The following is a 27,231-nucleotide window of genomic DNA, read 5'->3' as shown; positions in this document are numbered from 1 at the left end:
TCAGCAATACGTACACATTCTCATTATTCCTTGTTTGGCCAGTGAGTTTGAACCCCTGTGAAAAGAAGACAAACATCTGCTTTCTCCCTTGGAAAATGGTATTGCCAACAAGGCCATCATCGGATCTAATCATCAACCTTTCATATTTGGTCGAGGTTAACACTTATGGGCCGCGCTCATTACAAACAGTGGCAGTTTTGAAGTACCACATTTTTTGTCACAAAAAATAAAAAGGAAAAGTCGATTAACGACCATCGCTTTTTTCCTCAAAACTATTGGCATCTCTCGGTGTATCCGGCGTCGTCTGATTTTCCTCCTAATCGGAGAAGAAGGGCAACCGAGCCACGCCGTAGAGGCATCAAAATCGTGGTCCTCCGAATTCGTGGTTTTCTGCTTCTTCCTGGCGCTCCTCACGATTGATTCCATGGTCTGATCTTCTGCGAATCCCAATCCGACGGTGGCGATAGCGTCAGCGCAGAATCAATCGGCCAATGTGGATCTCTTCGATGCGTATTTCTGACGAGCCGATTTGGAATGCGATGGTCGGATTAGTGGCAATGAAGCCGTCGCTTTCTTCCAGGGCTCCGGTCTCCCCAAACAGGTCCTTGCGCTGGTACTCTCTCTATATATATTTTGAATTTTTAGTCTAATTGTAGCTAAAGTGGTTAATGTGAGCTCGGGATGTCGTAATTCTCTGATCTAAGCTGAGATTTTTATTTCGTATCAATATAAATGCGTAATTGATGTTCAAATGGTAGAAAATAATTAGACGAAGGATTTATACTACAATTAGTGAGGTTGAGAGAGTTATGTTATCAGGTCATTAATTTACTTTCTGGTGTATCTGTTCGATCTTAGGTGGTAAGGAGATTTTAGAAATGTGTTATCTGGCCCAAGGATTGTTTATTACATTACAATAGTGTAGTTTTGAAAACCTGCAGCATAAGATGGCTGCGGAATAGTTAGGATTGTAGCATACAAGGGAAATGTTCTTAGTTAGGATCATAGTATTTTCTCAATTTCATGATCTATATTTCTTGGCCATATTCTTTGATTGGAAAGATGCTGTTTTTTGGATAGGGAATTGTTATTAGCACTCCAAAAATCTCATTCTACGCTCCAAACTTTCTATATTTGGAAAGAAAAATACACTTGTGAGGAGTGTAGAATGAGATTTTTGGAGTGCCATTAACACTTCCCTTTTGGATATTCTAATTTATGTTGAAGGTCCTGTATTTAGGAAGAATTTGTATTGTTCATGTAGTCTAGTTTTCATAGTTGTCCGTTTTAAGGTGGGGACTTCTTAACCGAAGAGATTATTGTGCTTGAATAAAATTTTGTTAAGGAGCTTTGGTAGGCAATTAAAGCATTCCTTCTTATGCACCACACTGGTGATGAAATAAAGGGAAAGAGATCCTTTCCGGATCTCTCCCACCAAAGCCACCAAATCAAGTGATCCGGACCCTTGAAATTTGATCCAACGGCTAAAAATAGGGGCCCCTTTTAAAAGTTAACTTTAACCGTTGGATTAAATGCAGAAGTGAAGTCCAAATGGTAGAAGATAAGTAGATGAAGGATTTATACTACAGCAGTGAGGTAGAGAGTTTTTAGAAATGTGTTATATGACACAGGGATTGACCAAGGATTGTTTATTACATTACAATAATGTAGTAGTGAAAACCTGCAGCATAAGATGACTACGGAACAGTTAGGATTGTAGCGTACAAGGGAAATGTTCTTGGGTTATGATCATATCAACAAATAGGTTCTTGAAGCTGTATATTGTTTTGCTGAAGGAATTTCCATATAAAATGATAATGGGGGGCATAATATGTCAAATATTGATTATATGAATGCACCTTCTCAGTATCTTTTATTAACAGAAGTTTGGATCTGTTCTAATTTATATTGGTTGCTTATGTTTATTGGCAGATATGGGCACATGCAGACCAGAGGTAGTGGATTCCTTGGTCGGGCAGAGTTTTACAATGCCATTAGACTTGTCACTGTGGCACAAAGTAAGAGAGAACTTACTTATGCCAGAAATGGTGAAGGCAGCATTATATGGCCTGGCTGAAGCTAAAATACCTGCACCCAAGATAAATCTTGCAGCGATTCCTGCCCCTCAGTTCAATTCTGCTGCAGTAGCACCTGCCACTCAGGGTGGTACTGTCACTCCGATGTCTTTGCAAAATCTTGGGTTCAGGGGACCACAAGTACCACCTCAGTATAGTTCTTTTGGAGCAGCACCTGCCACTCAGGGTGGTGCTGTCACTTAGACATCCTCCCAAGATTTTGAGTTCGGGGACCACAAATACAATCTCAGTTTAATTCTGCTCCAGCAGCGACTCAGGGCAGTGCTGTTACTTCAACATCCTCCCAGAATCTTGGGTTCAGGGGATTACCTCCAAGTGTGAATGTGAACCAGCAAAATTTCATTTCTCAAGATGGCAAGTTAATTAGGCCTCCAGTGCCTCCATCTAGTTCTGATTCCCAGCCCATACAGGGTGTTGCTGCCCAAGGCTTTCCCAGTGGAGGTTCAGTGGGTGGTCCTCAACCACAAAATTCAACCATGTCGAATGATTGGGTTGGTGGAAGGGCAAGTGGAGCAACGACCGGGATACCTTCGCAGGCTGTAAACAAGGGGATCACTCCTTCTGCAACACAAGATGTATTTGGGCAGGCAACATCAGGACCAACAGCTTCCCTACCACCTGGTCCACAGGGAGGGTCTGGGATCAGACCACCAGGACCACCGACTAAGGATTCCAAACCATCAAATATATCTGGGAATGGCTTTGCTCCTGACTCATCTATTGGAGTTGATGTGTTTTCTACAACCCCATGACAACCTAAGCAGAATTTTCCTCTTGGCAGTGTACCCGCCTCATCAACCATTGTGCCAGTATCTTCTGGGACCCAGTCTTCAGCTAGCCCAAGTACACAGGTTGGTGGGCAGCCTCAGCCGGCCCAATCATTTGCAAAAGCAAACAACCAGGTCTCAGCTCAGATTAGTGCTACTGGAGTTTCACCTGGAGCTGGGAACTCTGCTTCTAGTCAGTCCCATAAGTCATGGCCTAGGATAACTCAAACTGATGTTCAAAAGTACACCAATATTTTTGTGAAAGTTGACACAGATAGAGATGGGAAATTCACTCGTGAACAAGCCCGCGACCTATTTCTGAATGGGGACTATCAAGAGGTAGTATTCTTTTCTTTGAATTCATCTTTTAGCTTGCGTTTTACAGGCACAGGTGCCATGTGGTTATTGAAGCTCTTTTCTTTTGTTTGTTTCTCTTGTATGTTAGCTTGTAACTAAACTGATGCATCTTTGCAAAACATGTACTATCCCTATCCCGTAGTTAAAGTTGTTTATGTTTCCTCTTCCGGGTGGTGGATTGGCAATGTTTAGTTGGTGACATTTAGCTTGAATTCCTGAACATAACAGGCTAGATCAAGCATCTTTTAGCTTGCGTCTCATCAACCGTTGTGATATGTTTGTATTTTGATGTAAAACTTACTTGATGCCATGGATATTTTGGTAGATATAAAATTATATTTGGAATTGGAGTAATTTTTTTCTCGACAATTGACATACAAACATCCATAAATACTACCCATCATGCCACATTATCTTGAAAGAGAACGTTGTTATTGCATGTGAAATTTCAGGGTGTATTAAAAAGCTCATATAGTGCACTTCTTCGAGCTGATAGTGCAGGCATGGACACAGTCCATAGTTACAGTTATGCGCCTATATAGTATGACCACAAACATAACTTTTGGAAGCTATAAGTTCCCCCACTCTTAACTTTATGCTCTGTTTACTTCTGTCAGAGGTTTTAAAGCAGGTGTGGGATTTATCCAATCAGGATAACGATAGCATGCTTTCTGTCAGGGAGTTTTGTGTTGCGCTATATGTGATGGAGCAGTTTAGGGAGGGACGCCCCCTTCCAGCAGTGCTACCAAGCAATGTTATGTTTGATTTATACAATATTTATTTTCCAACCTGCAAATAATTACTCCAATACTGGCAATGTAGCCTGGAGACCTGCGTCTGGTATTCATCCATAAAACAAATCACTTTTTTTTTACTTTTTTTTTACTTTTTTTTTTTTTTTTTTTTTTTTTTTTTTTGTTTTTTTAAAACCATACAGTCTTTCTTTGATGGACAATAGTTTCTTATTTTTCACTTTCAAAGGCTTTCAACAACAGCAGCCGATGCCTGGTCCTGGTGCTCGGCACATGCGCCCCCAGCTGGAGGAAGGCCACCAAAGCCAGTTGCTCCTTCTCATGCTGTGGAAAGGCAGCAGGCCAATCAGCAGAAACCCAGAGTACCAGAATTGGAGAAACATCTTGTAAATCAACTGAGTACAGTGGAAGGTAACTCGCTGAATTCAAAGATCAAAGAAGCAACCGAAGCTGATAAAAAGGTACTTAGAACTTTAATGTTTCCCCAATTTTTTCAGCTTCAGCAGATGTGTGCATGTTACATTCTGATAAATGTCAAACCATAACAAATATCCCAAAGGCTTGGAATTCTTGTGATTGTGAGTTTTACTTTGCTCTTAATATTGCTCGTTTCCATGGGAAAGATCGTGATCAAGTTTAAGTAGGGAGGCTTTTAGGGTTTTGAAGTTCATGATCAGTTCTTTGATATTAGTAATTTTAATGATTGGCATTCCACATGTTTTTAGTGCATGGCATTCATTATACTTTCTTTTTAATACAGCATTTATTATACTTTATAGCTGTTTTGTTCCATTTTCAGCTTGTTTTTCCTCAACCTTTTGATGCGATTCCATTTGTTCTTTGCAGGTAGAAGAACTGGAGAAAGAAATTTTGTATGCTAGAGAGAAAATTGAATACTTCTGGGTCAAAATGCAGGAACTTGTGAGTATCTCGTGTTCTTTTCTGCCCTTTCTTTCTTGTATGCCATTGGTTGTGCATATTGAACATTCGACAGTAGTTTTAATTTTTGCATTTGAATATAACTGTTCTCGATTGATAGATTTTTGGACGTCCTAATCCTTTGTTGCTTTTAAATAATCTGCAGACTTCTTAGTATTTGATCTTTGCAGTGGTTTAAGATGCTTTTTTGAACAATTGGATGTTTGTGGTCTGAATTAGTATTGATTCTTGAATTGACAAGTACTCTTGAGAGAAAGTGCAGATCACGTGTTTTATCATTGTCCTCTAGCTTTATATGTGTGGCTGAGATTGTGTAGGGAAGGAAATGTAAGCTGGGTAATTCCTGCAGGGTACATATGTAGTTTGGTGGTGATATGAAGGCTTTTGTGAGGGTGCAGTATGCCAGCAATTTATTGGGGTTTCTTGGTTGAGAGAAACACGAGGGTTTTGAAAACTATATATTTGGGCAAGGAGTAGTTATGGAATGACGTTAGATTTTGTTCACCGCGTTGGCTCAGTATTTTCTCAATTTCATGATCCATATTTCTTAGCCATGTTCTTTGATTGGAAAGATGCTGTTTTTGGATATTCTATGTTGAAGGTCCTGTATGTAGGAAGAAATTGAATTGTTCATGTAGTCTAGTTTTCATTGTTGCCCGTTTTAAGGTGGGGACAACTTAGCCGAAGAGATTTCAATGTTTGAATAAAATTGTGTTGAGGAGCTTTGGTAGGCAATTGAAGCATTCCTTTGTGTGCACCATAATGGTGATGAAATAAAGATCCAAATTTGGTTGAATGGGGAACTGGGGGATGGGAATATTTTATCATGTGTGTAAATAAAGACCACATTCTTACAAGATAATTTTATCTTCCTTTAGGCTCAGAATATTTTAGAATGCATTTGACTCAAAAATGTAATAATTTTTTATCTACCTACTAGCATAAGGAAATGATGTTTTTAACTTCCAGTTTTTGAATGCTGATTCTGCATAATTGTGAATGCTGGTGCTTTATTTTAAGTCTCACATGTATAGGGTGTGGTGTTGAAACTATGATGTATACCTTGTTATATTTGCTGTAATATATTTTCTTATTGGTATAAGGTTTTGTAAAAGAGCAGATGCGACAATTGCCTCAATGAGATCGCAGAAAGGGCATTTGCTGGTAGACGTGAATTATGCTGTTGGATACTTGAGACTAAGCATATATTTACATTAATCTTTACCTACTGTCTTGGCTTAATGAATACTACATGAATCTAGGCTGAGTCCCTGGCTAAGAAATATGAAGAGAAATACAAACAAGTTGGAGATGTAGCTTCCAAGTTGACTATTGAAGAAACCATGTTTCGTGATTTACAGGTACATTTCACCACATATAAATTTGTGGACAATTAGTGACCCCATGTGTATTTGCTTTTGCTCATTCGAAGATCAAGGTGTCAAATGCTTGCTGTTTGTTTTGTTAGATCTGAGTCATAATTGCCTGTGCATTTGAAATTTTCAGGATCGTGTTGATCGCATCCATTTAGAACATTTCCATCTGAAATTTTCAGGATCATGTTGATCGCATCCATTTAGATCGTGATGGGCTTGTGAAAACTCTCAATGAGCGCTGCAAGAAGTACGGATTACGCGGAAAGCCTACAACATTAACTGAGCTTCCCTTTGGTAAGTTGATCTCGTAGCTAATTTCTTGGGAATCTAAGAATATTATATATAATGATAAGAGTACTTGCATTAGCTTATTCTTTATCAAACTATCTGATGGATTGTACATAGAACACATTGTTTTTGGATATACTTTTGTTTTGGGTAGTCAAATTATTTCAATTTATTAATAGCATTGCCTTTCTAGAAGCCGAAAGTCATTCTGTTGCTAAATTATCAGTATCCTACACAGAAACCCTTATTTTCACTATTGTAATCTTTTCCTATTCTATGAAATCCTGTACCTGGATTTCATTGTTTAAAATTACGTATGTCGTATTTAGTATGTTTATTTGTAGTTTAGACGCGTTTGTATTTGTGGCGTATAATTTTTTTTCGATAAGTAAAATGACGAAAATACCCTTAATGAACTAAACGGAAATTTCAAAAACGTATTTCATCCTTTCATGATTTTTCAGATTTCTTTACAAATTTGGATAGTAAGTGTCGACACGAACACGTGGGCGCAAACGGAGTGTAATTTGGAGTTATAACGAATGAGTTATAAACGAATGAAGTTAGAGGCGTAATGGTCATTTAATTATTAATCTGGAAGGCTCCAGATTTGTTGGAATTGTGATCTGGTGCCACCTGTGTGGCTAGGATGGAATGAAGAGGAGAGAAAGAAGGGGGAAACTGCCCAATGAGGGGGGATAGTAAGGAGGGGAAAAGACGGAGAGAAAAACCACCCAATGCGGATCATCTCTTCGACTCGTATCAAACCCGATTTTGACCAGTTTCCTGACGATGGTTTCCGTCGATTTTTGTTAGTTTTTTCGGCGAATTCCCCTCAGCTGTCACTTGTACACTCCACCTCGACCTTTATTCTCCCACTTCCACAAAAAATCTGAGAGTTTTTGGCCTTGATTTTGTGAAACCCACACAGTGAGTGCAACGGGTTTAAGGGCAGTGATTGGTCGATTCCAAAAGCCTCACTGCTGTCCACCACCCATTTTCAACTTCTCTTAAGTCTAGGACAAAGCCCAGGGGTGGGTTGAGGCGTCGGAGCTTGTTTGGAGTCGAATCAAGAACACCTAATTCTAAGGTTTCCGGCGGATCGAGGGTGATTTGAGGTGTGTCCTGGCCGAATTGGACTTCAGCCCAGGAATGAAAATTGTTCCTCTCATTGAGATCTACATGCGTGTAAAATTTAGTAATTTTTAGAGTTAATCAGAAAATTGGGTTTCTGCTTGTTGGAAACTGCCACCCGCGGTGGCGTGTGACCAGTGGGCCGACGCTATCTTTTTAAGTTAAATTTGATGTTCTGATTTCAGATTTGATATCAGTTTGAAGTGATTCGATAGTTTGAACCTAGTATTGAATATTATGCCACTTGATCATTATATGAATTGACGATCCGACCGTTGGATCATTACCAAATTTTAATATGTTATAGTACGTAATATTTGAGGACATTAGAAACTGACGGATCAGGAATCCGACGTACGGATCTTCCCAAATTGAATTTTCAAGGTGTAAAACGAAACGTTAACCGCTACTTGAAATTGTGATTGGCGGAGATCCGACCATCGGATCGTGATTAAATTTTAGTATGTTGTTCAAGGAGCATAATGAGGACCTTAGGAAGTTGCGGATCAGAAATCTGATGGACGGATGTTTCCGATCAAATTACGTAGGGTTATAGACCTCACCATTGACTGAGAGTTGACTTTTGGTCAACATGTCTTGAATCGTTTTAAATACTAAAATTAGTATTACTAAAGACCAAATAGGGTTTAGGGGGCCTATATTGGTTATTGAGTTATCTTAGATAATATTACATCGGTTTACGTGTATGGGACGTCTTATTGTGATATATGTGTTTATTTATCTTCTTGATAATATGAATGATAACTGTCATGACAATGTGATCCTAGAATCCCATTAGAAGTATCATGTAGAACTTATATGCTTGTGTGACATATTAGTTAGTGACCATGAGAAGTTGATAATGTATGTGCCTACGTTGTAACTCATGGAGGTTGAGGTAGAGGCAGGTTGTGTGTTGAATTTACTACACCATATAGCAGTGGTACATGGATGGTCCTGCTTGTTAAATCCGCGATGGGGGACCATATGCATTCTAGGAGTGATCATGCTTGGTATATCCATGATGGGTGATCACTACCTACAGTTAGGATCTGGTCCTGCTTGGTATATCTGTAATGGGGGACCATATGTATTTCAGGGGTGATCATACTTGGTATATCTGCGATGGGTGATCACTGCATGCACGCTTAGATTATGTCTAGGGTTTTGCTTGGTTTATCCGCAGTGGGGGACCATACGCATACTAGGGGTGATGAGACACAGTGAAGCTGTGTGGGCCTATCTCGGTGAGGGACTATAACATAGGGATATAGTTATTATCCTAATTTTGTATTTATTATCATTTGTGAATATCACTTTTATAAATGTGATTTTCTATTGAAATGTGAATCGATTTGTGGATTGGAAATATTTGTGAAATGTGATTTGACGTGTATATTTGAAATGTGGTTTGATTTGCATGTTTGGTATGATGTGATCAAATGTGAGGGCTAGTAGTGGACCGTTAACCCATTACCATGGGGTTTGTTGCTTCGAGGCTTGTTTCATATTCTATTTCATTGTTTCATTTCTCACTTCGCTGATCTATTCTAAATTTAGTAGTTGTGCTTTGTTTCATTTCGTTCAGCCTTTGTAAATTGAGCACTTGGTTCATGTTTTGTTTCTTCGAGCCGTTGATATGTTCGTGGCCTTCAGCTCGGTTTCGTTGAGTGATCCGAAACTGGGTTTCTGCTGGGGTTCCGTTGAGTGGTCCGGTTCCCTGCTCTGTCTGGATTCCGTTGAGAGGTCTGGAATCCCTCATGCTCTACGATTCCGTTAAGTGGTCCGGAATTGTATCTTGCCTTAAATTTCATTGAGCGGTCTAATATTCATTGTACTCCGCGATTCTGTTGAGTGGTCCGGAATCGTATTCACTCGAATTTCGTTGAGAGGTTTGGAATCCCTTCTACTTCATGATTCCATTGAGTGGTCCGGAATCGTATCCTGGTTTCGATTTCGTTGAATGGTTCGGAATCCCCCTTGGTATTTTGGTTACGTTGAGTAGTTCGAAGCTCGATGCTGTTGGATTTTGTTGAGTGGTCAGAAATCCCATTCTTCAGAGATGTAGGCTTTGGCCGAACTGTCACTCTAGCCCTGCATCTTAGTGCATAGTTGGTGTTACTGATTGATGTGATTGTGGAATAGTGTTGGAAAGCATACTTGTGTGCATGGCAAAATCACAATTGTTGTTTGGCTTATGGTTGATGTGTAGTGTGGTACTTTATGTTTTCTGCTAGAAATGTTTTAAAAAAGTTCAAAGTTTAATAGATGGTGAACTACAAACGGCTTGATCCCTATTAAAGGTACGTAGGCAGTCCAGCAAGGAGGTTATATGCAGCCATAAAGTATACTAAAATTACTATGCAATTCAAATCTTGAGTTATGCTTTGTAGATATCTTGAAGGCGGGGTATGTTAGAGATACGGATACTTGGTGACGTCACGTGTTGATCCTGGACGTATGTTGGGATCGGGGCGTGACATAATCACTTTGGTTTGTTTGATTATCAATATTCGTATTCTGTGTAACTTTCATGAATGTATCATTTTCTTTTTTGTTATTGTTCACTACTGCGGTATTTGTACTATGTTGCATTTTGTTATCTGAAATTTTATTTTATTTTCATATAGGCTGGCAACTTGGCATCCAAGAAGGAGCTGCTGACTGGGATGAGGATTGGGATAAATTTGAAGATGAAGGTATGCCAAAAATGAGTTATTATAGGTCCAGTATAATAGGGAGAGTGATAAGTCATCCAATGTAATTACTGTTAAATAGTCTGATAAAGCTAAATGTACTTAGTTCTGTTAGTTACTGTAATTAATTAAGCTAGTTGAGGGTATTCTTGTAACTAGCCTAAGGCAGCTAAGGCTATATTTATTCACATCTGTGTAACTGATTAATTATTCAATACAATCAGAAAACTTACAGAGAAAACTTTCTGTTTCTATATGGTATCACGCCATTCTGCTTCCTAGCACCGACCTTCTCTTCCGCTCGACAAATCGATCGCTTCTTGATCGATTCTCTCTGATTCTTTGAGTTTTTGTCTTCGATCTCTCTTGAATCTTGATCTGTTCAAGATATGGCTGCTCAATTTGACTCGCCACCAACTGGATCGTCTTCTCCGATCATCTCTCCTTCGGTCCAAAACCCTAATTCTTCCTCTAATCCCAGTACTCTGAACTCGTATACCTCTCTTACGATTCACAACATTGGCAGTATGGTGCCGATCAAGCTGAAATGATCCAACTATCTGTCATGGCGAGCACTATTTGCTCCCATTTTCCGCCGATACAAACTATTTGCTCCTCATAATTCCTTTAAACTGAGCAATGTTTTACATGTTCCTTTCATGAAACATAATCTCCTGTCTGCTTATCAGTTTCTTAAGGATAATAACTGTTCATTGACTCTTGACCCTTATGGATCCACTGTCAAGGATTGCATTTCGAGGAAGATGCTTTTGCACGGCCCTGTTAGGGATGGTTTCTATCCTCTCCAAGGTTCCACCAGTCTCCATACTTCTCCCTATTACAGTATTGTCTCTGAGATTATAAATTTCTTGTAGCACTTAGATTCCTTTTACCTTTTCATATTGTGGTAAATGAATCATATTGCCTGCTTTTTGTAGTTTTTGTCGTCTGGTTGTGGTTTGCCAACCTGTTTAGGACTTTTAACTATTCGAGGTGATTGATTCAAAAGTTTAATTGTCAGGATTCACTTGTGTCAAGGAGCTCACTCTTGATGTGTCAAATGTCTTGGCACCTCCAAAACAGAAATCATCATCAGTTCAGAAAGAAAAAGCTCCCCAAGTTGAGAGTCCAACAACTGCTTCTTCACCTAAAGTTGATGTTAAGTCTGAAAAGTCTCAAGGTACCGATGCCGAGGTTGTTGAAAATGGAGCAACATATGATAAAAATGAGGACGAGTCAGCAAAAAGTGCTCGGAACAGTCCATTTGCCAGCTGTACTGTTGGAAGCCCATCTAGAGAATTTTCAGATTCTAACGATGGAAAGACAACAGACGCAGACGCCTCACCCTGTAATAAGGAATCTCAAAGGTATAGTTCTAGATCTGTAGTTTTCTACATATTTAAGGTCACCCTGATACGTGCAAAATTGCTGATATTCTAAACTTTCATGCGCAGTGATGATCAAGCGGGTGTTGGGTCTATGTTTTCTGGCGACAAAGGTTCCGATGAACCAGCATGGTGGACATTTGACACTAATGATGACGTTGACTCCGTGTGGGGTTTCAATGCAATTAGTACCACCAAGGTAAGCCGATATTGTACTTTCAGTAATTTTTTTTTTTTTTTTTTTTTTTTGTATTTTAGAGTGCATTCAGTATTTATTTATTAGAACTCAGTTCGTTGACCTTGTGTTTATGCTGACTGGATCTTGCTCCATGATTGCTGTTAATACCACCTAGTTGTTTGTGGTGGTGACCACTTATCCTTGTTTTAAGAGTTTGCCTCAAGTGTCCTAATGCTTGCTGAGTTGTTTAGTTATTAAAGATGGTTTTGGGAATTTTAACATTATTTGAATAGTTTCTATCTTCACCATTCTGATGGTTTCATCGTGCAAATCAGTTAGCAGTACGGGTCTTTCAACCAAGTATGGCGAAACCGAGTTTCCTGATTTTAGTTATGTTCACTGTAGATATAAAAAGAAGGGGTTGCGGGATTGTTCTTGGTGCAATTAATTGCACATTGAAGGGGACTCTGATTTAAACCCTAGGTCTTGGTTAATCTTAGTCAAGATCATTTTTGTGTTGACAACTTGACATTGACAAGAGATGGTGCCATATTGTGCACACTTATCAAATATTGACGGGTTCCACGTTAATCAATGTATTAATCATTGTTAAGAATAGTGACTGGAAAAAAGAAAGTTAAATTTCAAGTTAAAAAACTAGCAATTATTGTCATGTTAGAAACAGTTCTTGTTAACATTTTGTAGTCAATGGAAACTTTCCTTTATTTTGCACCTTCCAAGTGGGCATGGATTCTAGGTTCAAGTGAATCAGCTTTCTTTTCTAATAGCATGTCGCTTACGTAGCACTTTCAAGCTTTTTGTTTTTGTGGTTTTATATTTGTTGTTATTGCTGGCATGCTGGATTGTGCTGTAACTGCTCTTAATCATGTGATGTAGGATATGGATAAGGAGAGTAATAAGGATCACTACTTTTCTGGCCCTGGGGAGTTCGGCCTCTATCCTATCAGGACTGGGTCATCACAAGGAGGTGGCTTTTCCTAGAAGAGCCGCCCTTTTACTTTCGACGATTCTGCTCCAAGCACACCACTCTCAGCCTTCAATTCAGGATATTCACCGCCAAGGTACAAGGATAATTCAGAACCTTCATTTGACACCTTCTCTAGGTTTGATTCGTTCAGAAGCACACAAGATACTGGATTTTTTCGTCAACCAGAAACACTTGGAAGATTTGATTCTATGAGCAGCAGTAGAGATTTTGATCAGGGTCATTGTTTTCCTACATTTGATGACATCCCGGACCCTTTTGGCTCTTCGGCGCCATTTAGGTCATCGCTGGACAGTTAAACTCCAAGAAGAGACTCGGATCCCTTCAGATCTTCAAATCCATTTCAGACGTCATTAGGCAATCAAACTCCAAGAAGAGAATCAGAATTTTTCGGGTCTTCAGCAGCGCCAGTTAGGACATCATTCGACAGTCAAACTCCAAGAGGAGACTCGGACGCATTTGGGTCCTCTCCATTTAGGACATCATTCGACGATCAAACTCCGAGAAGAGACTCGGACCCATTTGGGCCTTCAAGGCCTTTTCAGACGTCACTGGAGACTTCGAGAAAAGACTCTGATCATTGGAGTGCATTTTAGCCAGGTAATTGCTCTGCTTCGTTTTTGTGTCTGCTATTCGCCGTTTCGAGCCTTTTTATCGTGGGTGTTACGGGCCGTGGCCATGTTTTATGCTTTGAAATAGCTCTACTTGTAATGTGTCTTTTGTATTTCATTTCTATGTGTATGCATCTTGCTTTGTTTTCATTCTTTTTTCCTTTAGCTTATAATTTTTTTCTCCGTAATTTTGGAATGTTCCTAGTCCTATTGAAGCGAAGACCCCTATAGTTTTAACATTGTTACAATTTTGATGATTGTATTATTAAACAGGGGTTGTGCCTTTCTTTTTTTCGGCCTTAATTTGCTGTAATTTTTTACCCCCCTTGATAAAATTTGTTCTGCTGACCTTTGTTTGGTTCAAACAAGAACAATGTTTTGCCGGTGTTAGTCCAATTGGGCCATTCAATTTTTTCGCTCATTGCAGCTCGGCCATCGAACTATGACGTATTTTTTTGGTGTTGAATGTTCAAACTATTGCGTTTGGTTGTAAGACATCTACGTTACCCTGGGCCTGGTGTGTTAATTAATGTTCCAGTCTGATACAAATGCGAATTTCAAGATGCTGTTGGACTTGGTTAAAGATAAGAAATATGACATTACACACACTTGTCCACAACATTGTGCTTTATAATGTAAAAACAATACTAAAATAATAAGAGCCTTGCCTGTTTGTGAGTCTTATTTCTTGAACTTGCCACTCTCTTCAGCGCCGTGCAGCCTTCAGCTTCAACATTACATTGCATTGGGAGTTCTGGCAAAGATTGAAGCCACTTGCAGTTGACTATGTTGAGTTCAGACAACCGAGAAGCTTGTTTGATGCTTGCAGGTATGCTCCTAATCTTGGTTCCAGACAGATACATACGTTTCAATGAGGTTGAGCGAACGAGACCATCAGGGATTTCCAATATACCGCTGTCGCTGAGATCTAGTACTTCTAAAGAGGGAAAACGTTCAGAGCTGGAAGGCAATCTTTCAAGTTCCCGACAGGCTTTAAAGTTGAGACGTTTAAGTTTGGTTAAAAGGTAGATACTTTTATCAACAACCTTGAGGTGCTTGCAGCCACTAAGGTCTAAAGTTTGAAGCCCAATTAGATTTCGAAATGACGAAGGAAGCATTTCGACAGCTGTCCCTTCCAAACTAAGAGACACCAAATGTTCCATTGGCTCCAAGATTTCAGGGAATTTGGAAAAACTAGAGCAACCTTTGAGATCAAGTTTCTCAAGACATTTCAACTTACAGATGGTCTCTGGAATACTCAAAAGCCTTTCGCAACCTTGCAGTTGAATTCTTTTGAGAGCAGGGAAAGACCCGATTGATGAGTGTAGCTCTTTAACTGCTGTTCTACTTAAATCTAAGGACTTCAAGTAAGAAATGTTTTTGTTAGACCAGACTGATTTGGGCAACTCCTTGATACCACTGCCTTGTAAATCCAAGTATTGAATATTTCCTGGCATCTTTGGAAGATACTTGAGATTGCTGCAGTCTCCAAGATCAAGATGAGTCAGCTTGTCAAGATGTTGAATACCCCCAGGAATTTCAACCAACCTGGAACAACCATTGAGATTTATGCTCACAAGTTTTCGACTCCTAGAGAGATTTGGAACTCTAGTTAGATTTCTTGAGTTTGATAGATCGATCACTTGTAAGTTCACAGGTCTCTGTATCAAGAGTAAATAGAAATATAAAGAATTAATATAATTTCTACACTTGATTTGATACAAGAACTTCTTAACTTTGCTATTGGGCATATAATAGAATATACCTGGTCTTTTTTCCAAAGCTTCTTAACTTTGCTATTGGGCATATGAAGCTCAACCAGATTTTTCGAAGAAAATTTTGACGGCAAAGATTCCAGTGGATATTTAGGCCAGTAAAGATAACTAAGAGAATCGGGAAGTTCTAGAGGAGTGGTGATTTTGTAGCAATTATCCACAATTAGCAATCTTAGGTTAGACATCACTTTGAAGTTTGCACAAGTCAATGATCGCTCTTCAATCTTTGACCAATTCACCAATATGGCTTCAACATTTGGAGTTATCTGACAATAAGAAGAAAGTTTAAATGTGAATGTATATGCTTTCAACATGTTAAAATGTAATGCACATTTGGAAGAAGAAGAAAAAAAAAAAAAAAAAAGAATTCCAAACACTTCCTAACACAATAAAAATCATATCTAACTTCTTTATTACAAATGAGTTTTACTTTGTTACATTATCTTCAAAAGTTATCTAAAAGAAGAGAAAAAAAAATTGAGTGCATTTGACTCTTACCGTATTACATTCCAATACATGAGAAGCATCCTCATCGTTGAACATCCTACTCCGCTTACTGGAATCTTCAATACATTCCTCCCGTACAATTGCCCTTCCCATTCTTTCAACCAAATCTAGCATCTCTATGGTTTTCGATTTTGAGTCAATTGATATGAGAGACATATCAACAAGAGCTCCAATTCGGGTTGCTGGAAAGCCTCCATGGATAGCTAACATTTTTTCTACCTCTTTCACCTTCTTCTTTTTATGAAAACATGCTATATCCAAAAATATATTCTTATCAATTTTTGTCAGTCTGTCATAACTTGGTCTCCACACTCTTAGGATATTTTCATTGGGAAATTGTTTCAATTTGTCCAATTCATTTTCCCAGGCTTCTTTGCTCTTGCAATTTAGGAATGAGGACCCCAAAAGTATAAGAGCTAAAGGAACGCCTCCGGCATAAGCCACCGCCCCATCAACCAACTCATAATCTATTTTAGAAGTACCGGTATTCTTGAATGCATACGAACGGAAGAGCTTAAGAGCGTCATTCGGTTTTAATCCCTCAACCTTGTAGATCTGATCCTCTACAACATTGTGCTTAAGTATGCTCCTATCTCTACTTGTGAAAATGATTCTACTTCCAGTGCCATACTGAAGACGATGGCTAGCTAACTCTACTATTTGCATTGCCTCACTCACATCATCAATAACAATGAGGACCTTTTTCTGGCCGAGCATATCATTAACAAAATTGACTCCTATGGACATCACTTCATTACCCTTAAATAACTCTTCAAGAAGTTTGTTTTGCAAGTGTTTTAGCCCATCTTTTTGTTCTCTCTCCCTAACATTTTCAAGAAAACACGAGGCTTCGAATTTAGAAGAGTGTTTGCGAAATACAGCTTTAGCAAGGGTGGTCTTGCCAATACCACCCATGCCCCAAATACCTACAGTGATCAGATGGTCCGTTAAATGAATGCCTAACAGTGATTCGATCTGCTCGATGCGACTTTCAATTCCAACAAGGCCCTTTAAATTGCAGGATGAATGGCGACTCAATTTGGTCCAAATATCCTTAACAACTATCTTGACTAAATCGGCATCCGTCCTGGCATATATATATGATTATGAAGGAAAGCAATAGTTAGTCTTAAATATACCTTACAAAGTCTTAGCACAAATCAAACCGTCACAAGTTTAAAGAAATTTATAATTGTATACAGGTTAAAGAATTAGTTTGTTACCATGTGTTTTCTGAATGTTGAAACCCAGCTACATTGGCTGCATCCGTCAAAGCACCCCTCCACTTGTGCACCTTGTCGATATTGTCCTTGAAACGTTTTTCGTGTATAGCAAATGCAGCCGCATAACTCCCTCGTTGTTTTCGTACATCTGATGGATCGGTGTGGTAAAAAATGGGTATCACAGACTCGGCTCTTCTGTTGCCTCTTTTGTTGCATTTAAGTATATGCACAAGTTCATCCAAACACCATGTGGAAGAAGCATAGTTTTGTGAAAAAATGATCACCCAAAGCTTTGATTTCTGGATTGCCCTTCGAAGAGCAGGTCCTATTTGTTCTCCTCTCTCAAGTCTCCTATCGATGTAGGTATCAATCTTCTTCTGAAGCAAGGCATCGTAAAGATGGCTCGTAAAAGTATTGCGGGTGTCCTCACCTCTGAAGCTGATAAACACATCATACTTTTTTCGACGTTGGGGGATATCAGAATGAGCAACAGCAGTAGAATGAGCAACATCAGAATCAGCCGCAGAAGACGGAGAAGAAGACAATGTCAATAATTTGCAGAACATGTGCAACAGAGTCCCGATTGCGATGATGATGATGTTGAAATCTTGAATGAACCCAATCAACCCCATCTCTCTATCTATCTCTGGAGAAGAAAATGAAGCGATCGAAGCGAGTGTTCGATTAGAAAGAGAATCTGAACTATAAGTACACCTAAAACTATACAAAAATTGAAATTGTACTACTTGTCATTGAAAATTAGCCCAACACACTCTGTCAGGCATCTTTCAATAAAATATAACGGAATAAAAGGTTATAATATAAGAAAACCGAACGAAAAGTTTATAAAAAAACTTTCCTCTTAAAGAATTTTTTTTTTTAAAATATAGTAAATAGTATCAAGAAAAAGTATAAATATAATTTTTTTATTAAAAACGAACAATATCGAATGTGCTTTGTTAAATCTTCCCGTAATATATCCTTATGAATCCAGCTCCCCCCTGATGCGAGGAAGTTGCCTAGCGCTAGTGGACACTGTTAGCTCAGTCGTCCACTCTATACAACAATGTAAAATATAAATTGTTTTCAAAGCATATCATATATGCACGTTAAATTCTCTCATATTTTATTCAGCGTACATTTATATTCAATCGTTAAATTTAACAATGTGTGTCATACATTAATGTATATTAAATTTTTTTTAAGTCAGCTGATATTCAAATTCAATGGTCGATGGTCATAAAAGGTGGCTTCCCTTTACTCTCTTTATGTACAAAATTCGCAATTTTGTAATTTAGTTAATGACCAATTTCTTCTAATAAAATTTCCAAGCACTTTCTATTTTTGTTGTGTATCCTTTTCTAATTTCTAGAAAAAGTTAAAACATGTGAATTGCACACTACGAAATCATGGAATCCTAAAAATATAGTTCTTCACTATTCACTATTCGAAAATTTAAAAATGATAAACAAAATAATAAACCATTGATATTTGAAATTTGTCTTGGTACATTTACTTGCACGTTGAAGGAACTTTAGTTTAGGCATAAAGTCCTGGATGGCCAGGAGAAATTTTTAGGAGTGCCGGGTACACCAAAAAATTTTGGTGTACCCTCACTCATAATGGTAGACCCTACCCTCACTTATTTTTCAATAAATAAATAAAATCAAATTCTAATGAGTGAGGGTACACCAAAATTTTTTGGTGTACCCGGCACTCCTAAAAATTTCTCGATGGCCAGTACGGGTGTCCCCACCTCTGAAACTAATAAACACGTTGTACTTTTTTGCCTCTGGTTTTTAGACCAGCATCCTCTCTTAATTTAAGGATGAGGTTCCTCGTGATCAAGAAATGTGGGCTATTAGATTTTTATTCAACGGTTACGAATAAGGGGTTCCTTTAAAATTATAATAATTATAACCATTGAATTTTTATCCAACGATCCATATCTCTTGGTCATGAGAATTTTCATCCTTAGATTAAGAGAGGATCATGATCCCTAGTTTTTGGAATAAGATTGTCTCCTCTTTTAATTTTTCTTTCATTTTTTATTCTTTTATTTGAACGGTAATGATTAAGTTAGGTTAACATTTGTTATTGATCAAGAAATGTGGGCTATTAGATTTTTATTCAACGGTTACGAATAGGGGGTTCCTTTAAAATTATAATAATTATAACCATTGAATTTTTATCCAACGATCCATATCTCTTGGTCATGAGAATCCTCATCCTTAGATTAAGAGAGGATCATGATCCCTAGTTTTTGGAATAAGATTGTCTCCTCTTTTAATTTTTCTTTCATTTTTTATTCTTTTATTTGAACGGTAATGATTAAGTTAGGTTAACATTTGTTATTGGTATTTTTTTTTATAAAAAGAGAAAAATAAAGAGAAAAGTTAGAGATGAGTGGAGTGAATGGAAGAGAAGAGAAACCTACTCTCTAGTTTTTAGATCCAGGAAGTAGTTATAGAGAGATTTCTTATTAGATAAATATTAAAGAAACTCTTTTAAAATGATATTTTTCATGAAGCAAGAGAGAAAATTCAGAATTTACTTGAACTGGCTTTTGACCACGTGCTCAAAGATCCAAACTCATTCAGAAACATCAATGAGTGAGAGACCAACAAAAGTAGAAAAATGAGCACATGGGATGGGGCCTCCCCTTACACGCTTTACGTACAAAGTTTTGAATTTTCCTTTGTGTTCAATCTCTTTAGAGAAATTTCCAAGCATTTACTATCAGTACATTTTTGTAATTTCTCATAAAAAAGAACATGTGAATTTCACACTAAAAGATTATGGAGGGCTAAGAATATAATTGTTCACTAGTGAAGATTGCCTTAGATTTGGAATTGTCTTTCCGAGCACACAAGTCAACCCATTAAGAGTCTAATACCTATTTTATTTAATTTCAGTGTAATAAGATATTAAACAATCCTCACCACTACCAATCTCACCATCATATTATGGTGAATCAAACTAAACAGGGTTTTATGGTTACGCATTAACAATTCAATGAGTTGATTTGTCATCTCTATTTTCAGGCTATCAAGAGGTCATAAGAAAGTCTAGAACTCTACCTGGAATTATGTGCCTTGGCTTAAGTGAGAGAGTCATGATACACTCCATCTCTCTCTCTCGCTATCTATCTAGATAGGGGTGGGCATAAAAACCGGCGGACCGGAAAACCGAATCAACCGAATAAAAAAATTGAAAAAAACCGTGTTGACTGAAAAAGTCAAAATCGAGTCAAGAACTAAATCAGACTAGCTCAAACCGGTTCCAGTCCTTATTTTGTAGCACTAGGAACCAGCTTAAATCGAACTGGACCAAAAGTATAAATATTTATTTAAGTTTATTAGTTTTATGAATGTATGTATGTATTTACAAGTATTTATAAGTGTATTGTGTGTATATGTATGTAAATTGTGTTTTGTACTCTTTGAACTAGTATTGGAGCAATTAACCAATATTTTACACTTTAGTTTAGTTTAGGATGTACACTTTGGTCTTGACTTGAGGTTTTTTATCCATGGATTTATATTTATATGTACACTTTCTCTCTTCCAGTAAAAAATCTTGTAAATCTATTAGAGGGAACTCAAATTTGCTTAAATTAGTGTTTTAAATATGTGTTTGATATTGGAAGTAGAAGATTTGAAAAAATAAAATAAAATAAAAAATATATATATAAGCATATTTGCAAAGGGATGTGATATCTACACATCCCATTTTACTTTTCACACTTTTTTAATTTTCGGATGTTGGATCAGATGAATTGAAGAAGATCAACGAACATAAATTATCAAGGGGTGTGTGAGAAGTAAAATAGGATGTGTGTATAGCACACCCCTTTGCAAATATGTAACATATCAAACACACACACAAATATATATATATATAAATAATTTTGGTTGTAAATCAGTATGAACCAAATCGAAATTAAACTAAATCAAATTGTAAGATGTTAGTAAAAAATTTAAGCAGAACCGGACCGTGCCCAACACCATCTCTAAGAACTAAACTAAGTAAAGACAGAGAGAGGTTGAAACTGAGAAGCAAGCAAGGGATTTAGTTGCCCGTACAAACCAGATCAATTGTACTAGTTGACTTGACTTGCACAAGGTTACAAAAATAAAGATTGACGAAAAAAAGAAGAGATCAAATTACCTTCCGCGAACAAAAATTCAATGCGTTCACACATATGAAGAAAATCAAATTAAAGCCACATCATCATGAGTTTAGATTTCTTGAGTTCTATTTTCCTTTCACTGCTTTCAGCTTTGAACAGTAATGAAATTTAATCTTCACAAAGACAGCTAACCTACAGCCGGTTGGCCATCGTAGCAACCAAGTCACGTACTGTTAATTCATTATTAGCTCAGGATGTCACGGTAGCGTTCCGAACGTATACAACCCTTTCATTAAAGAAAGAAGCAAACCAAAACATTCCAAAATGAACAAGCAAACTTTGAGATAGAAAACACACATATGCCAAATTGGCTTCGGTGAACTACAATTTACCCAAGTACAAGAAAAATAAGTGGTGAATTGCGTTTATAGTTAAGATATTTCTCTTCAACCCGTTGTATTTAGGCACTAACAATGGACTTGTAAGTACAAAAGAATAGAAAGAAGCGAGTACTTGAGAATTTTCTGGTGCTTCGAAATATCATATACAGACTTTTTTAGAAAATCATCAAAGAGATGATGAAATAAAAAAAAATGAACTTTAACAAAAAATTTCCGGTACTGTTTATTTTAACGAAAAATCATATTTTTACATTAAAAAAATCAATCATGTTATTATTCACTTTATTATTTATTTTATCTTATAATTAAAATTAAAAATTTTCAAATTCTTTCCATTAATTTTCTTATAAAAAAACCCAACTCAAACACTCTTACCTTCCCCGAACAAAAATTCAAAGCGTTAAGGCACATGAAAAAGACAAATAAGGGGAACATCATCATCAGTTCTTACCCTGACTGCTCACAAGTCACAAGCGCATGGTACTGGCAAACACACAGTAGCCAATGTAATTTGATCTCGAGATTCTCGACAAGGACTACCTAACCATTTAGGTGACCTGCATGCTGTGTTATTTATTTAGGATATCACGGTGAGTGTAAGTAAGTTTTTAATTGAAAATAAGACCAATCGAAAGTTTTTGCCTTTTTAAATTAACGGTCAAAACCCTGAAATTAAAATTCACTTTCAACTCCAAAGGCCAAGACAACAGGAAGACCGAAATCATCTTTTAAAAACAGTAAGGGTTCGTGAAAATTGATGGACATCATATTATTCAATTTGTGAGAAATTATATAGCACCTTCATGCTCTAATTTGCAACAAACAATCATCAATACCAATGATAAAGTGCCAGAGCGCAACAAACAATCACCAAAACTTGCAACAAAACGTGAAATTATTTTCGATATATCATAAATATGTCTTTTCTATTCTAATAAACGATACATACGGATTTAATATCTCTACAAATTCCACAATCATTAAAATGTGCTTGATAGCTCCTAAATGGAGCAAAATATAGTCAGAATATATGAAAAATGTTAATGGAGTGCAGAGATTTTACTCCAAAGAAACATCAGAAGTTTACAAATTCAAGAAAAACAGAACTCTCCAAAAAAAATCGAAAGGGACGATGAAAAGAGGAAAAAAAAAATGAAGAAGAAAGGCAAATTAGGCAACACCATCGGTTCATAACTTTTATTAAAGCTGAAAGTGACAAGTGCATGGTAGTGGCAAACACACAGTAGCTAATAGGCCCCCCTTCCCAGCCTTACGCACTTTATGTACAAATTTAACTTCATTGCTCCATCCACTGATTTCATCTTTTGATCAGCAGAGCATTCCAGTGCAATTACATTTCGACAAGGACAAACACGCTACGGTAGCATCTAGATCACGCACTTTCTTATGCATTATTAATTTTGAATGTTACGGTGACAATACTTGATTAATTGAAGATAAAAACTAATCTAAAGCATTTGAGGAGAAAAGTGAAGGAAGAGAGATAAAAGGGGGAGGCTGGCAATGGGAGGGGAGGAGGTGGCTGGGGTCGAGGCTGCTGGTTATCCAAGCTGTTTTTTATTTTGTCAAAATGGTTTACATGGTTTTTGTTTTTTTCTACCAGCAATATTGGAGAAGAGGAAAATTAAACATTCGACTTTGTTCTCATATATAATTCATGTTTGTGAAAGAAACACAGCGAGTGCAATAACTAAATTGAGGCCATCGTTTGATTTTTTTCTTTAAATTGTATTTTGTTTTCACATTTTTCTAAATATGTTACAAAATACATGTATTATACAACATGTCCATTAAGATCCCTAGAGTATCATCGTTGTGATTACAACTCGTTCAAAAAACAAAATTTATGGAAGAAACAATATCGTAAATTGTTTGCGAACAACATCATCTAAGTTATGTTTAAGCACCTTGGTCGAATGATTTTTCAAGCTCAAAACTCAGCTCTATTCGGTTCGTTTGTAAACCGAAATATATATTTTGGTGGGTTGGCACAGCTCGATTTTCGAATGAGCTCAAACTTATGTTTTGCTTGTTTGATGAAAATTAAAAAATAATAAAAGTAAACAAAATACTAGTCCAATGAAGAGAGAGAAAAAGAGAGACTAACCAGAATTTACTTGAACTAGCTTTTGACTACATGCACAAAGTTCAAACTCATTCAGGAAAGTGAGTGATGACCAAAAGTAGAAAAAGGAGCTGTTTCCCAAAAAAAAAAAAAAAAAAAAAAAAAAAAAAAAAAAGAGTAGAAAAAGGGGCACATGGGATGGGGCCTCCCTATACGCAGTTTACTTACAAAGTTTTGAATTTTCTCAGTTAGTTAGTGCCCAATTTCTTTCAAGAAATTTCCAGCACATTTTTATAATTTTCATTTAAAAAAAAAAAAAAACACAAGTGATTTCACACTACAAAATTTTGGAGGGCAAAGAATATAGTTGTTCATTAGTGGAGATTGGCTAACATTTTAGAATTGTCTTTCCGGGCACAGGTGACAAATAATGGAGAGTATTGCACAATTATCACCATTAGTAATCTCACCATCATATTACAGTGAAAATTAAACGGATCTAAATGATTACTTATTAACAATTCAATGAGTTGGTTTGTCACCTCTATTTTTGTGGTTATTGAGAAGTCATAAGAACTATGCCTGAAATTATGTGCTTTCGCCCAAGTAAGAGGAGGTGGATTGTCTACTCTCTTATTTCCATACTCTCTTCGTGCCCTTCTATGATGTGTGATCACGGTTAAGGCACGTCAATCTTTTATATTACTCAAATCTACTTGAATTTTTGGTTGAAATATATGTTTGGTATTGGACATAAAAGATTCGGAAATATATATATATATATATATATATATTCGTTAGAATAGTAAACTTGCACACAAAGACAGAGAGGCAGAAACTGAGAAGCAAGCAAAGTATGAGAGAGTAGTTGTCCGCAGAGACTAGGTCAATTGTACTAGTTCACTTGGCTTGCACAAAGTTACAAAAGTTATATGGTGCACGGGATACTCCAGGAAAATCATCAAAGAGATGATTATAAAAAATAACAAAAAGTAAAAGAAGAAAATCTCAAATTACCCAACTCAAGCACCTTACCTTCCACAGACAAAAATTCAATGCGTTCACACATACGTGTTCACGTATGAGGAAATCAAATTCAAGTCCTTACATACAAAGTTCATTGTTCCTTCTAGAGTTCCACTAGTTTCAACTTTAGTTAGCAAAAATTTAATCTTGACAAATACAGTTAACCTACGTCTAGTGGGTCATCGTAGCATCCGGTTCACATACTTATTAGTTTGTTATTTTTTTCAATATCATAGTAGCATACCAAATGCACACAACTTTTTAATTAAAGATAAAAGCACACCAAAACATTCGAAAATGAATGAGTAAATCTTGAGATAGAAAATGCACACCTCACAAATTAGCTTCGGTGAACTAGACTTTACCTAATTACGAGAAAAACAAGTGGTGGATTGCCTTTATAATTAAGGTATTTCTCTTTAACACAGTGTAGTTAGACACTAACAATGGACTTGTAACTTGTAAGTACAAAAGAAGAGAAAGAAACGAGTGCTTAATAATACATCAAAGATAGAGAACGAAGTAACCTATGTGAGCAAAAAAAAAGGAGATAGAGAACGAAGTATTTGAGATGAATGAGACTTATTAAGTTATAAAAAAATATTATTGTGCTTTGAAGTATTTCATACAGCCTCTCCTAAAAAAGCATCAAAGAGATGATGAAAAAAATTACCCAACTCTACCTTCCGCGAACAAAAATTCGAAGTGTTCAGACACATAAAGACAAATTAAAGGAACCTCATCATCTGAACCTTGTAGAAAAGCTAGCTGACGACTGGGCAAGTCACAAGTGCATGGTAGTGGCAAAAACACAGTAGCCAATAGGTCTCCCTTTCCTGCCTTACGCGGTTACGCGCTTTATTTACAAGCTATGTTGCTCGATTTCATCATGCAATTTGATATCGACAAGGACTACCGTAGCATTTGGGTGACGTTCTTCTTGGTGTGTTATTAATGTAGAATGTTATGGTGGGTGTAAGTCAGTTTTTAATTGAAGATAAAACCAGTCGAAAGCATTTGCGTTTTTAAATCCGCCATGCAAAACCTTGAAATTGAAGTTCAATTCCAACTCCAAAGGCCAAGACAACAAGGAGACCGAATCATCTTGTTAAAACATTTAAAAGCTAACTAAAGGCTGCCCGTAGGGGTTCATGAAACATTGATGGACATCAGATTATTCAATTTGTATGAGAAATTATACAACAGCTTCATGCTCTAATTTGCAACAAACAATCACCAACACCAGTGACAAGGTCCCAGGACGCAACAAAGGATCACCAACATTACACAAATTCCACAATCACCAAAATGTGCCGGTAGCCAGCAATACATTTCATAGCTCACTTAAATAGAGGAAAATATATTCAGTCTCATCAACTCCTCCTCTCCCAAATTGCCCAAGCAATTACTGCCTTTAGTAAACAGTAATTGTCCAAGTGCATCTCCATCCGTAAATTGAATAACCCAGGCTAGTATTAAAATATTTATAGCCTTTTTTTTTTTTTTTTTTCCATACAAAAGTATATGAAAACTCTGAAGGAAAGATTGGTTGAAAATATTGAAATGTGATGTAAGGTGGAAAAGCATGGTTAGGTAATGTAACAATGATTTTCCCTTGTTTATTCATTCCCTGAATTACAAGATATATAGAACCTATTTGATACAATAATTAATTACAATTGAAATCACCAAGTCAACCCTATACAATCATTCTAAATATAACTCAATCAAGAGGATTGAGGAGAGATATGTGGAGATGATGGAATCTTGCTAACACCCCCCCGCAAACTGGACGGCCTCGGTTGGACAAGTTTGGAGCAAAGAAAGGTGTGACGCGGCTTGTGCAGTGCTTTAGTAAGAACATCAGCTGGCTGATCGACGGATGGCACAAAAAATACACGATGACTCCCAACAGTGACCTTTTCACGGACGAAGTGGTAGTCAAGTTCAATGTGACGAGTGCGAGCATGGAAGACAGGGTTGGCAGCCATGTAGGTGGCGCTGAGATTGTCGCAGTAAAGGTGAACAGGAAACTGTATAGAGACACCTAGCTCATAGAGAAGATAGGATAACCAAGTTGTTTCTGCACAAGAGTGAGAGAGGGACCTGTATTCGGACTCGGCACTGGATCTAGCAATAGTGGGCTGTTTCTTTGAGCACCATGAGACAAGGTTCGAACCCAAGTAAATTAAGTAACCACTTGTTGAGCGGCGTGTATCAGGGCACCCCGCCCAGTCGGCATCGGAATAAGCACAAAGGCGGGCAGTTCGTAATTGAGGTGTAAAGATAAGACCATGATCGAGAGTCCCTTTGACGTATCGAAGAATACGCTTGGCGGCAACAAGATGAGGAGCACGAGGGGCACTCATAAACTGAGAAACTGTATTCACCGCATAAGTAATGTCGGGACGTGTCAAGGTAAGATATTGAAGGCAGCCAACAAGTTCACGAAACTCCGTGGGAGAGGAGAGGAGAGGACCATCAGTATTGGACAAA

The 27,231-nt window shown here is 37.4% G+C and overlaps 1 protein-coding gene and 1 pseudogene across 2 annotated transcripts; one reads left to right on the top strand and one right to left on the bottom strand.

Annotated features, from left to right (window-relative positions):
* Positions 1–436: 436 nt before the first annotated feature.
* On the top strand, positions 437–13,888 carry LOC137724848 (uncharacterized; annotated as a pseudogene). Its single transcript, XR_015962141.1, has 12 exons — positions 437–613; positions 1,933–3,202; positions 3,838–4,060; positions 4,202–4,433; positions 4,819–4,893; positions 6,015–6,085; positions 6,173–6,272; positions 6,467–6,581; positions 10,340–10,408; positions 11,427–11,772; positions 11,860–11,989; positions 12,866–13,888. The product of XR_015962141.1 is annotated as an uncharacterized LOC137724848 (transcript).
* Positions 13,889–14,140: 252 nt separating this feature from the next.
* On the bottom strand, positions 14,141–18,150 carry LOC137727147 (disease resistance-like protein DSC1). Its single transcript, XM_068466085.2, has 4 exons — positions 17,091–18,150; positions 15,859–16,954; positions 15,351–15,626; positions 14,141–15,246 (listed from the first exon to the last, which is right to left on the bottom strand). The coding sequence occupies exons 1-4, from the start codon at positions 17,720–17,722 to the stop codon at positions 14,233–14,235; spliced, it is 3,018 nt and encodes a 1,005-aa protein (XP_068322186.1). The 5' UTR covers positions 17,723–18,150; the 3' UTR covers positions 14,141–14,232.
* Between the last annotated feature and the right edge of the window lie 9,081 nt (positions 18,151–27,231).

Source organism: Pyrus communis, chromosome 5 (genome assembly GCF_041283825.1).
Source record: "Pyrus communis isolate YQ-2024b chromosome 5, ASM4128382v1, whole genome shotgun sequence".
NCBI lineage: Eukaryota > Viridiplantae > Streptophyta > Magnoliopsida > Rosales > Rosaceae > Pyrus > Pyrus communis.
Note: the sequence above shows the minus strand (reverse complement) of the source record. Positions and strands in the feature narration are given on the sequence as shown.